Raw genomic sequence first — 13,213 nt, 5'->3', positions numbered from 1 at the left:
CTGACTGGCATGATGGGGCCAGGACTCTGCAAGGCAGGCGGTGGAGGGAGTCTGGGCTGGAGCCCAGGGTGGGCTGGGTGGAGGCAGGAAGGGAAGGGGGGTGAAAAAAAGGGGCTGTTCTCCTCCAGCTGAGCTGACTCAGCACTGGGCTGATTCCTCCCTCCAGGCTGGTTTCAGAGGAAGGGTGGGTGGATAGCCTGGGAACCCTGTCTGGGGCAGGAGTTTCTAAGGAAAGAGGAAGCAAAGCCTTGTTATTCTGCCCTTCCAACCTGACCATCCTGGTTCTTCCGGACAATTAGGATGAGATCTCTGTTTGGCCAGAGACAGGCTGCTCCTAATAGGCCCAGCAGCAACACCTATCTCTCTTTCTCCCTTGTTTCCTTCTGTCTCAGCAGCAGAGCCCCAGGCCTGGAAGAGACTTCTTAGGTCCTGAGGGCTCGGAAGGACATGCCAGTGAGCCCAAGGCTGAATATGATCATGGGACTCCCCCTGCCTCTGGAAGAGACGCATGAGGAAACGGAGGGTCTGCGGGTGGGTCACAGGACAGGGTAATGCAATTTAGGAAGATTTTCCAAGTGGCCTCAGCTTGACCACTTCCTCTTGTCTCTGAGCCTTGGGGCTCAAGGCAGCCTTTTAAGCCAGGTGGTGGGAGAGCAGCTGAGCTCTGTCAGTCACCCCACTGCCCCCTATGGGTATGCCCTGCTCCCCAACTCTGGCCCCTGAATCCCTTTAGTCCACTAAGAATAAACATACTACTTTATGAAAAATGCCAAAGCCCCACCTCATGGAAAACGCTGCTCATGACGCGTGCCCTCGCCTCATCCAGCTCCTTTCACCCACAGCCCATCACCCTCTACAGAGCTCAGCCACACAAGGAATGTGAAACACAATTTATTCTTTGTGGAAAGGTTGAACAAGGTCAAAATTGTCCTTAGAGGGCACCGACCCAGCCCCGCCCTGCAGGTTCCTGGGGTCAGACGCCTCTGCCCCCCCACCCCCACCCCTCCCCATGCCCCTTGTTAACAAAAAGAAACGATTTGAATGGAATTCATATATAATAATTATAATAAAAATATACATTAAACAAAACAAAAAAACAAACAAGACAGAAATCTAGCCGAACTGCCAGCACCGTTCACCCCATTTCCCCCACCCTGTGCCCCACCCCCCCTGACATCCCTCTCCTCTTGCTCCCTCCACTGGGTCTCACTCTCCCAAGTCCCCGGTACCATGGCCACCACCTTTGGTGGCCCAAGGAGACTTCAATGGGTGGGCTGGGTGGGTGGGGCTGTGAGAGGGCAGGCCACTGGTGAGACAGGCTTGAGGGGTGCTGGCACCAGGGAAGCGCGGGCCCAGCCTAAGCGAGCCCCAGCTCCTGCCCCTCACTGAGGTGGTGAGCAGGCCGGGACAGCGCAGCCAGCCAGGCCCTGTGGCCTCTCATGAAGCCCCTCATTCCTCGTTTGTGTGCCTTCTCTGCGCCTTTCTCTGGGCTGCCCCACCCTTCCCCTCCATGCTGCCTGGGCAGCAAGGACAGGGGCCAGAAGGAGCAAGTGTGCCTTCCTCAGGGCCCTTCCTGAGAGCTCCACAGCCCACCCTGTGGCCCCTGCTTGGCCTGGCCTGCCCGGCCCCAGCCTTCCAATGCTGCTGCATGTCCTCATTTTCCTTTTTGGGCCCATCCTGCCCTCTCTGGCTGCTCTGCCTTCGGGCCTCAGCCCCAGCTGCCTGAGTTTGGGCAAGGTGCTTTCTCTGTGGCCTTCAGGCTCACCCCCAGGGCTCTGACCCGGGCCTCTCCCGCTGGCCCCACTCTACCTGACAGCTGCACCCCTGGTTTCAGCTTTTCTAACTGTGAAAGCCCCATCCAAGGCTAACATTCGAGAGGCATAGGGCTGCTAAGGGTTTCTTCTGTCCCTTTAGTCCCCAACGGCTCAGGCTTCTTCCTTGGAAGTTCCCTGGGGTAGGTGAGGCAGAGGCAGATCTCCGAGGAACTTGACTGACTAAGCAAGGAAGACCCTCTCTGAGTTTTCCTCCCAAGGTCTTAGGGTGGCTGGGCAGTCCCCACCCCCGCACACTGTCTCAGGGTCTCTACCCCCAACAAGATTAGATTCCTTTTAGCCAGAAAGAGTAGTGAGAGGCTGCCAATTGGGTACACCTGGGGCTTTCAGGGCTGGAGTGCCCAGAGCCTCCTGAGGTCAGAGTTCAGAGGTTAAGGTATGTCAAGGGATGGAAAAGGAGCAGATGACCCCATTTGACCTTTACCAGCGAGGTCTGAGGGTCCTGCCTTCAAGTGCAGAGCCCCCAACACATTCAGATGGGGCTGGACAGACACAAAACTACAGGGTTCCGCTGAGGGGCAGAGGCTGGAAAGGGCCACCCTCCCAGTCAGCCCTCATGGGAGCCATCTAGGGAAGATGCAATGCCGGGGCAGCAGGGAGGGAGGTGGTCAGGGTGAGGGAGGCCAGCCAGGGGACAAAGAGAAGCAAGGAGGCTGCGGGGAGGGGGCTCGGGACGGTGGGGGCAGCCCACCCACCACCACCTGCTGCCACTGGCCTTCAGAGGCCAAGTCCTTGTGGTAGGAGTGGGCGGGCCGGCGGTGGGCGTCAGACCTTGTCCAGCAGGGAACGCTGGCAGTAGAGCAGTCGCCTGGGGGTCCCATGGCGTCTGAAGAAGAAGACTGCAAGGCCCACCGCCAGCACCAGGAGCAGCAGCAGCACGGGCAGTACCACGGCAGCCGCGCTCACCGCCCCGCCGCCCTCCTCGTCCACCTCAATGATGATCACCTCCGTCTCCTCCTCAGTCCCCTCATCCGGCCGGCCTCCCGATGGGCAGCCCATCCAGTCCCGCAGGGCTGACTTGGGGTAGCCCGGTTCTACCTTCAGCTTCTGGTTGTTGAATTTCCAGTATTTGTTCCCCTTGTAGAAGTAAGTGAAGACTGCAGGGGGTGAATCAGAAGGTGGTAAGGAAGGGAAGACCCAAAGTGAGGAGAGGAGCGAGGGAAGCTCTGTTAATGTGAGGGCAGCTGAGCTCCCCTCCACCTTCTTGAGCATCAGCTTCCTCAGCTGTAAAATGGGGGTGCCGATAGGACCAGGTTGGAATGTGGTGGGGATGAATGGGTACCACGTGTGGAAGCACCTAGCCCAGCGCCTGGTGTGTGGTATTATCATCGCCATTGTTTTCCACACAGCACTCCCTCAGGCTTCCCTCCCACTCTTCCTCAACTCCCTATTCCCATCCTTCTCTTGGCGACACCTTCCCTTGCCCCTCTCACCTTCATCGCTGCCCATGAATGACCCTCTGGGAGACTCAGGGATCCCTTCCCAGACTTTGATGTTCTTGGGGTACTCGCTATCCACTGCCCTGAGCTCCTCGTTGAAACGGTAGTACCTGGGCAAGGGGAAAGGAAGGGCAGTGGCAGACACTGGGCATGTCCTCAGAGGGCAGCAAGACCCAGATCGAATCCACCAGTGGGCAAAGGATAGCTGCGGACAGGGTGGGGACAGGGGTTTTGAGTAATGAGGGCCTGCTGCTGAAAGTAGCGGAAGGTGGGGGTGGAAGGGAGGGTCCAGGCTGCAAGGAGCCACTAGCAGCCCTAATGACAGTGCCTGGCTGCTGGGGCGGAGGCACAGTGCTGGAGGCAGGAGGTGCCAAATGACCAGGTCTGAAATGACCCGGTCACATCCCACTCACACGGTGCCCAAAGGAGGCTGCCCATTTCTAGGCAACAGCAGAGGCTCAGCCAGCTCCTTCTCCAAGGAAGCATCTTGGGGGTAAAGTCCGTCTTTCTCCAGAACTGAGGGAATTTGGGGTGGTGGTGGTTTCTGAGGAAAGCCTGGGGTTAAGGTGTTGAGGTCTTACTTGTTTCCACGGAAGAAGTAGGTCTTTCCATTGGGCATCCAGAAGAGAGCAGCATCAATCTTGTCGGTAGGCAGCCCTCGGCCCAGCTCCTTAATGTGCTTGGGGTAGCCAGGTTCCAGGGACGCCTCATCAAACACCCAATGCTTGTCTCCTGGGGAGGACAGGAGGGCAGCATCTGGGTTCAACGTAGGCTCTAGGGACTTTAGAGGAAATCAGCTCCTCTAGGGAGACCTTCCTCACTCCCAAAGACTAAAGTGGAGTGCCTGGTTACCTTTGAAGAAGACAAATTTGCCATCCTTCCTCTCATAGGCAGTGTTGATGGACGCAGGCAGGCCCCGCCAGAACTGGCCAATGGGCATTGGGTATCCATCCATCACTTGGTTGTTCCTCACCCGCCAGAACCAGCGCTCCTGGAAGTCAGTCAATGCAGGAAGAGTCCATTACGTCTTGCGGCCTAGATCTCTGGCTCAGTCCCCAAAGCTCCCCTACTGCTTTTTGTTCCTCAATTTTAGTTTTCAGTCCAGCTGTTGTCACTTCCACCCAGCTGCCCTACCACAGAGCCCCCCTCCTTTTCTTTTGAGATGGAGTCTCGCACTGTTGTCCAGGCTGGAGTGCAATGGCCCTATCTCTGCTCTCTGCAACCTCTGCCTCCCAGGTTCGCACGATTCTCCTGCCTTAGCCTCCCGAGTAGCTGGGATTACAGGCACCCACCACCACACTCAGCAAATTTTTTGTAGTTTTAGTAGAGATGGGGTTTCACTATGTTGACCAGCCTGGTCTCGAACTCCCGACCTCAGGAGATCCGCCTGCCTTGGCCTCTCAAAGTTCTAGGATTACAGGCATGAGCCACCACGCCCGGCCCATAGAACCCTTTTGTCTTCCAAACCAGCCCACCTCTTCTTCTCACCTTGAAGACAAACATCTCCCCTCGGAGCATGGCCACGGTGTCAAAGTTCCCATCACAGATGTTGGGCCCGTAGGTGGGGTTTTTGGGCTTATCAGGAACAGAAGGCCGGGAGGTAGTCCTGGGTTGAGGGGGCATCTTGGTGGGGAACCCTGACTCACTCCCTGGGGCAGAAAACACGAGGGGCATTTCAGACTTAGGAGGAGAGAGGGGAGGGAAGGACAGACAGATGGGCAGACAGTACCCTTGGAAAGGTGTGGATGGGCTTCTAGGGGAGGCTGAAGCAACCAACTGGGAGGCAACAGAAAAGGTGGGCTCAAAAGTGGAGCTGATAGAGGCAACGTCGGGTTGGCAGGAGGCGGTGCAGACACTGCACGGCATGAAACAGGGGAAATGCGTAGACCAGGAGGGGACAAGGAGCAGAGGAAGGAGCAGAGGAGGGAGCAGGCGTGGGTGTAGATTACGCACCATAAAGTTGCTGGATGCCCCGGCGGTCATCATCAGGCAGCACAAAGTTCTCTGTGTCCATCCACTGGTAAAACGGTGCCATGATGGCCGAGGGGTCACTGGAATGCTCGAGCCCCAGGGCATGGCCCAGCTCGTGCACAGCCACCAGGAAGATGTCATTTCCTGGAAGGATGGGGACAGTGATGATAGCAGCCTGAGTCCCTTCCCTCAGCCTCCCTGCTTCCCCACCAGCAGCTTTGGTTTCACCCCCAAGCCTGCTGCCCATGTTTTCAATCCAAAGTGACCAAATTATGAGGTCCAGCTTTTTATCTGGCATTTAAGCACACGCCAGTCAACAAGCTCCTCTGGGTGGAGGTGAGACAGTGCTTGGAAGCAGGACCCCCATCCCAGAAAGACCTGTGTTAAGGGAAGCCAAGGCCCTCTCTAGTCCTGTTTCTCATGACATCAATTTGGAAAAGTGGGTGATAAGGATGCTTTGAAGTCTTTGACTGGAAAGCCAGTCAGTGGGTGAGAGGAGGGACCAGATGTAAATAGCTCAAACAGGACTCCTGCTTTTGTCAGCAGTTAGACCAGAAGGTCTTTGTGGTCCCTTCTAGCCCCGAGATTTTGGAAGGAGGGAGGGGAACCACCCCTACAAATGACTGTTGGCTTTTTCCAGAGTAAGTCCCAGGGATACTTGGCTCACCATTCAGATCCTCATTCCCGACAGTCCAAGGCTCGGCAGAGTCAAAGTGGGTGTCCCCTCCAATGTTGGGGCCTGGGAAGTAGGCATGGGCCAGGAAGCCGCCCTCACCATCGAAGGGCGTGCTGTCACCATGGAAGCCCTCGGCAAAGAAGATCATGATGTCGGCCTGCTTCTCATGGCCCTCACGGATGTAGGCATAAGGCACCTCGCGGAAGCGCAGTGGTGTGGCACTCTCCCACACGCGGAATGCCTTGCGAATGGCCTCGTATGTGGCATACTCGCCCACCTTGGGGGTGTAATTCTGGATGCTGAGGTCCAGCCACGTGGGGAGAGGATGGGGTGTGTTAGGATAACGAGGGGCAACATTCTCCTTCCCTGCACTCTCCCAGGTCTGACTGTGCTGCCCAGCCACCTCTGCCTGACTCAGCTCTTCCTGCTACCTCATGCACGATGCCTCTGTCTCAAGAACAAGGGATCCTCAGGCTTTGGCTCTCTGGCACTGGGGTACACCCTTGATGGCTACACCTCTTTCCAGGATGAGAGCCATTTTCCTCCCCACTCCCAGGGATGCTTCCCAGGAACTGAGGGGAGTAGGGCAGGAGGTCTCTGAGTCTCTGCATAAGCACAGTGGGTAGGGAATAATTACAAGATGTGAGAAAGGTTGCTTGCCTGCTGGACTCACCAGAAAGTGATTTCATTATATTGCCATTTGAGACCCTGGATGGCATAGCGCTTCCTTCGAACATTGGCCTTGATCTCAGCCCCAAACTTGTCTGGAACACCACATCGGGGGCGCCTCATGGCCCTGGAGTGGGTTTGGGTGTGAGGATTGGGGTCAGTGCAATGTACGAAAGAGAAAGGTCTCCAGCGTCAGTGTTAGGTGAGACTTGCTGTGTCTCAATGTGGGGAAAGGCCAAGGTTATGAGGTCAGGGTGAACATGAGAGGGTCAGGATCAGCACGTGGGGATGAGGTATGGGGGGGGCACAAGCCAGGCATTCAGGTAGGAACATCTCTGGCGCTGGCATTGTCAGTGGGTGCTAGGCAGAACTCCTGCCAGGGTCTAGCACTTACTTCATGGTGTCTGCATCAGCTTTGCCTGTTACTTGCAAGCCGTAAAACTTCTGCATGGCAGCGATGGCCGCTGAGAGTGACTGGGGTGAGCGCTGCGTGTGGGTACGTAGGTCCCCGGGAGGCAGGTAGCCATACTGCTGTAGCCAGGCCTGTAGGGAAAGGGGTATGGCTTAGAGCATCCCCACCTGGTCGATGGGTGCCTCTACCTCCCCCACAATGCCCAGCATACAGCCTTGGCTTGGTGAGGAAAGGGCAGTGGGTTCCCAGCTTGGCTCCGCCAGCAGGTCTGGAGGAACTCCCAGGCTAGACCTGATCTCTGGTCCAGGCCCCAGTAGGGCTTGTCCCCTCGGGACTATGGGCCCAAACAGGCTTTTGGCTGTAGCTCTCTTGAAAATGAGAGCGAGCCTTGGTAGTTTAATGGAGTTCTGAGATGTCTTCTCAGAGCTGTGATTCCTTCTAGCACTTTTCTCCTCCATGTCAGTGTTCTTGCAGATATACCATGTTCCACCTGGGAATGGGCTATGCCCATGATGGGTGGGGAGGGGTCTTGACAGGCTGAGTGAGCTCTACTATTGGGTTTGACACGAGGCCCTCCTGGGATGGGAGGGCCATGTCCCCGGGACCTTCATAGCTGAGATCTTTTTAGAAAGGAGGGCAGAAAAAGAGCTAGAGCTAAGGCTGGCCACTACAAGGGGAAACTAGGAACTTGGCATGTGGTAAGAGGTGTGATTCAGCTGGAGCCAGGATCCTGTCACTGTCCTTATCCAAGCAGCATCTGACCTGTGGCTTAGAACCTAAAGGCCTATTTAAGATTCTTAGCAGAGGCCGGGCACAGTGGCTCACACCTGTAATCCCAGCACTTTGGGAAGCCAAGGCAGGTGGATCATGAGGTCAGGAGATCAAGACCATCCTGGCTTACACAGTGAAATCCCGTCTCTATTAAAAATACAAAAAAAAATTAGCCGGGCGTGGTGGCAGGCGCCTGTACTCCCAGCTACTCGGGAAGCTGAGGCAGGAGAATGGCATGAACCCAGGAGGTGGAGCTTGCAGTGAGCCGAGATTGCGCCACTGCACTCCAGCCTGGGTGACAGAGCGAGACTCCGTCTCAAAAAAAAAAAAAAAGAAAAAAAAAGGATTCTCAGCAGAGGAAGTGGGAGATAGGGGTGGAGGACACTTGGTGACTGTATTTTATTTCAGGTATGTTGTGAATTGGTCATAATATGAAGGCGGCATATCGCCTTAAATTAATGTTAGGTTTTTGGTGTTTGATTAAAAGGTTCACACACTGCAAAGCCCTGTTGAGGAGAAAGTCAGCCTTTATTGTAACGACGATGGAGTATTTTCTTAAAGCCTCACAGTAAAACAAGCCAGGCTGGGTGTGGTGGCTGATGCCTGTAATCCTAACAGTTTGGGAGGCCGAGGCGGTCAGATCACCTGAGGTCAGGAGTTTGAGACCAGCCTAGCCAACATGGCGAAACTCTGTCTCTACTAAAAATACAAAAATCAGCCACGCATGGTGGTGGGCACCTGTAATCCCAGCTACTCAGGAAGCTGAGGTAGGAGAATCGCTGAACCTAGGAGGCCAAGGTTGCAGTGAGCCAAGATTGCGCCGCTGCACTCAGCCTGGGTGACAGAGCAAGACTCTCTCTCAAAACAAAACAAAACAAAAAAGTAAAACAAGCCAAGTTATATATGAAATATGAAGATGCTTGGATTCTTTTATGGGGAGAAGACACCACCCAGATCGCTCTAGTCCCTGCTCCAGTTTTGCTTTCTTAGGGAGTTCGGGAAGGGGCTGTAGGTTGCCCAGGACGGGACCTTGGAGGGGAGATGGGGGAGGCTGCTGCTGGGTGCTGCATCTCCTATCCAAGGTCATCAGTATGGACTGCCACATGGCCCTTCACCTCTGGCTCAGGCCCTGGTGATGGGGCAGTAGTCTTGCATGGGGACTGGGGGTGACTCAAGAGCAGCTGACTGGGGACCTGAGCCCACAGGGGCAAGAATTGCAACATGGTTCTGGGAAGTGATCCCCCAAGGCTGATGGGAGCTAGAACCCGAGACGTAAACAACCCAGCCTTTTCCCAGCCAACAGTCTTGGCTAGAACAACCCTAGCACCACCTAGCTCTGAGGCTCTGAGAGCCCCTCTTCAGGGGTAGAGGAAGGAGTGACATTTAACCTCTGGTATACCAGAGGGGAGCCAAGCAGGGCACGCCAGTCCCGGGCTGCTCTCAGGGAGCTGCAGGCTTGCCTTGACCTGTTCTGGCTGATGCTACAGCCAGTGCCTGGGGAGGCCTGCTGTGGCCTGTGCCTAAATATGCAGGAAACATCTTTTGCCCCTAGCCTCACCTGCAGGATAAATACACCCCAGGCTTATGACCCTTGGTTGGGGAGCAGCTGCTTCAGGACTTGGGGAAGGACAGGACTGGTCTACTTCTGATGCTGGAAGGCAGGAGGACTGAGGCCAGGCCCCCTCAACCCTCAGAGAGCAAAGCTGAGAGAATTCACCTAAAGCAGAATGACAGAAGGGAGGGCAGCACAGAGATGGGGAGAATCCACATCCAGGAGCTCTAGGGGAAATCCCCTCTGGAGTCTTTCAAGAAGCTAGGCGGGTCTAAATATTCATACCCACAACCTCCACCCCATACCCTAGGGAGAAAAATGAAGGCTCAGTCAAGTGAAAGACTTCCCTGGAGTCAAGAGAGCTGCAAGGCCTGGAAAGGAAGTGCCCCCATCCCTCTCCTCCCACCAGGCCTAGGCAAGTTTCTCTCCTCACAGAGACTATGAGGTCGAAACCACAGAAGAGAGGACTCTTGTGTCTGCGGCTGGGTGGGAGGAAGGGCTCAGCGCCAGACGGGCCATAGGGAGGAGAGGGCTGTCCTGGAGCTGGTGCAGGACTCTGGAGGCCTGGTGGGAGGGACCCAGCTGCATGAGGCCTGCACCACCCCAGCTTTCCCTCCACATTGGTCTGGAGTAAAAAGCAACTATGTTGGGTCAAAGAACTCAGCTGGTTGGCTTTGTCTTTGTGAATGAGAGAGATGCAAGGTATCCCCTAGGAGAAAGTCAACGGAACACCTCCCACCTTGGCTTAGGAGTCCAGTGGAGGGTGGGGGGACCTCCAGCTCTGCAGTAGGCCCTGGATCCTAGCCTCTGGGGCTGCTCCTCCCTCCCTTCCAGGGCCCAGAAGCAAATGGTGGTTCTGGCACTGGGACCGCCCATGACCCACTTAAAACGGAGCCAGGGCTGCCGCCCCTCCCCTGGGGGACCCAGCAGAGCAGGGGAGGGAAAAAAGGCAAGGCAGTGAAGTTGGCTGTGGGCAGCTCCCCAGATGCCCAGGCTCGTTTTCTTAGGGGCGCTCCCTTTCAGGTCTCAGAGGAGGACTCTAGGCCTGGGAAGAGGACGACTCCTCCCCGAGAGTCAGGCTCAGCCTCCAGCACTAGGGCAGGTTTTTACTCTCCCTGGTGTCTGAGCACTCCACGTTTCGTCTTCCACCCCCATTCCTGGGGCCATACTTTTCCAGTCGGCCCCAGACCCCTTCAGGGACAGAGAGAGAAGAGAGTATTCTTTCCAAAGAGTTTCCTCCGGGGTGGGACCAGGGCGGAGAAGCCAAACCCAGATCCCATCCCCCTTCTGGGGCCCTTCCTGGCCCCTCCCGACCGCACCCAGGCCCTTGCCAGGCTGAGTGGGTTGAGATGGCCCAAAATAAGAAGCTCATTAAATCCGTCTCCCACCTTCACCCCAAAATAAGAGAGAGAGAGGAAAAACCTCCTCAGACAACTCCCACGCAGCTTCCTCTGGGGCCCGGTGGGCCACCGTCTGGGCCGGGGTGGGGGTGGGGGGCGCCCGAGCCAGCCGAGACGTGTGAGGGCAACCCGGGCCAGACCCTCTCCCCACTCCCCGAGCGACGCCCCCTGGCTCCCTGCAATTAACACAGAAAAACAATTAACAACAAAAAGGGCCTGAAGGCGCCGACGCGGGTGGGGATAGGGGAAGGCAGCGACCCGGCCGATCACCCGGCTCACAAGGAGAGCTTTGTGTGGACGGAAACGCGGCCAGCGCGCCGGCGCTGCGACCCTCGACGCCAGGGATGCGGGTAGGGGGACAGCGGGGTCCTCTCGGGGAGACGGGGGCTGTGGCCCTGGACGCTCGGCCGTCCACCCTCGACCCCCATCTGGCTGCAGACGCGTCCGCTGAGGGCCTGAGCCGCCCGGGGAGGCCGGAGCGCCCATCGGAGGGCGCGCCGGCGGGAGAGCGCTGGAGAGCTGGAAAGTCGAAGAAACAACAAACTCTCGCGCATGACGAGGAGCCGGGACAGCGCGGGGTTTGAGCGGAGTCCAAATGTTTACCAGGCGGTTCCAGAGCTGAACGCAGAGCCCAAGGGAATTGGGGAAGGGGGAGTCTGCCCCAGTTGTAAAGTTCTTCCAAGGACTGGGAAAAAAGAAGGAATGGGAAAGACAGTCGGCGGCGCAGGGGGTGGGGGCAGCTGGTTGGAAGCGGACAAAAGTTGGATCGATCTGGAAGTTTGGAGACGAAGAGGAAAAAGAAAAGGAGGGGGAATCCTGCAGGCCCGAACAGCCGAGATCCCAAGAGCCCTCCTCTCCGAATAGAGGCTGTCCCCTTGGAGACCCCCGGGCTCGCCTCCCGGCGGGCGAGACTCCAGGAAGGGCCGGGGAGCTCACTTACTTCGGGACTGAAGGTGCTGCTTTGGGTCGAGCCGAGGGAGGCGAGCGCGGTGCCGAGCGTGAGCAGGGGGAGCAGGAGACAACGGGAGGGTCTTGGGGCGGGAGACATGGTCCGAGACCACCGGGTCAGCCGGGCAGTGTGGGCTCCGCGGCGGGGCCCACGCCCTGGGGTCGCACTGCCACTCCCTCGGGGCGCCTTTGTCTTCGGTAGCACTGAACTTTAATTCCTAGAGCGCTGTCGGCTTGGAATTAAGGGGATTGTTCCTGAAAGTGCCTGTTTGCTCTTCTCCTCTTTTCCGGTTTTTGATCTTTCTTCTGCTTAGTCGGCGAACTGGGGTCTGGATCCCTCTCGCTCTCTCCTCTGGTCCCTCCCTTTTCCCGCAGCCTCTCCTCCGTCCCCGCCCCAGTGCCCTCCTTTCCTGGTTGGGGACGTGGTTGTTTTAGCCTGAATCCAATTACAACCAAGAACTGGAAAAAAAAAAAAAAAAAAAAAAAAAACCAACCCGCTAAGTTGCCTTTTTGTGGTGCAGGCTGCCATCTGCAGGGGTTGAGGCCACGGTGGACAGCAGGGGGCTGTAGGGGACCCAGGGGACGGGATGTGGGAGACTTTCTCCCCATAAGCATATTCTGAGTGGCTTGATTCCTCTGGTATTCAGCATTTGTCTCACCTCAGGGTGGAAATTATTGGGGGCTACGTGGCTAGGGGCAACAAGGAGCTCAAAGTGTGGGATGGTGAGGTCTTCCTCCATGCTCATGAGACCTGCATAGGGAGAAGGGGCCAGTTTACTAATAGTTGGGGGGTTATCTTCTGGCCCCTATAGACAACTGTCTATGTTCCTCCCTCCGCTGCCAAAAATTCCAAACTATAACCCAACTACCAACAAAAAACCCCACAACCATACTGGATCTGTGGCTCCAACCTTGTAGAAAGATTCCTTTATTGTCATTTGTAACGTGGCTGCACCTTTAATTGGAACTCGCTGACAGGAAAAGGGTACAAGGCCATGGGATCTGGGGAAAGCAAATCAAGCTGGGTGAAATTATTGTAAAAGAAGGGATTGGGAGTTGGGATGCTGGGGTTTAATTCCACCTCTACACTGAAAAAGGAGGCAATTCTTAAAGAGTAAAATCTCCTTTAGGGACTTACTGGACTCAGAACAAAAGATGGAGGTATGTAGGAAAGGGAGAGGGCAGGATAAAGCTGACCGTGAGAAAGGGAGACAGATAAAGAGTCCGGAACTAGACAGATGTGGAAAAGCAGCACAACAGAAGCAGGAAAAGTGTGGGAGACAGAAAACTCGACTATCAGCGAAATCTAAGATCCAAGAATTGCATTTGGTCAGTGAGAGAGGACGGAGGTAGTGCGAGGAGGGAGAAGAAAGCAAAGGAAGGAATAAAGGAGGGTGGACAGAAATTAGGTCAGGTAGGAAGCTTCAGAAATCAAGGGATTCAGGAACTATCGCACTTCTGTGGCAGAAGAATGGAAGTCTAGTGCTCAGTACTGTAATGAAAACAAAGGTCTTTTGCTCTCAGATTCACGATCAATAAAATG

The 13,213-nt window shown here is 56.0% G+C and overlaps 1 protein-coding gene across 1 annotated transcript; it reads right to left on the bottom strand.

Annotated features, from left to right (window-relative positions):
- Window positions 1-878: 878 nt before the first annotated feature.
- MMP14 (matrix metallopeptidase 14) lies at window positions 879-12,046 on the bottom strand. Its single transcript, XM_025392439.1, has 10 exons — window positions 11,663-12,046; window positions 6,982-7,130; window positions 6,592-6,714; window positions 5,910-6,217; window positions 5,225-5,386; window positions 4,760-4,920; window positions 4,124-4,262; window positions 3,853-4,003; window positions 3,266-3,381; window positions 879-2,929 (listed from the first exon to the last, which is right to left on the bottom strand). Exons 1-10 carry the CDS (start codon window positions 11,768-11,770, stop codon window positions 2,598-2,600), a joined length of 1,749 nt encoding a protein of 582 aa, XP_025248224.1. The 5' UTR covers window positions 11,771-12,046; the 3' UTR covers window positions 879-2,597.
- Between the last annotated feature and the right edge of the window lie 1,167 nt (window positions 12,047-13,213).

Source organism: Theropithecus gelada, chromosome 7b, assembly GCF_003255815.1.
Source record: "Theropithecus gelada isolate Dixy chromosome 7b, Tgel_1.0, whole genome shotgun sequence".
Taxonomy (NCBI): Eukaryota; Metazoa; Chordata; class Mammalia; order Primates; family Cercopithecidae; genus Theropithecus; species Theropithecus gelada.
This window is presented reverse-complemented; position numbering and strand designations above follow the sequence as displayed.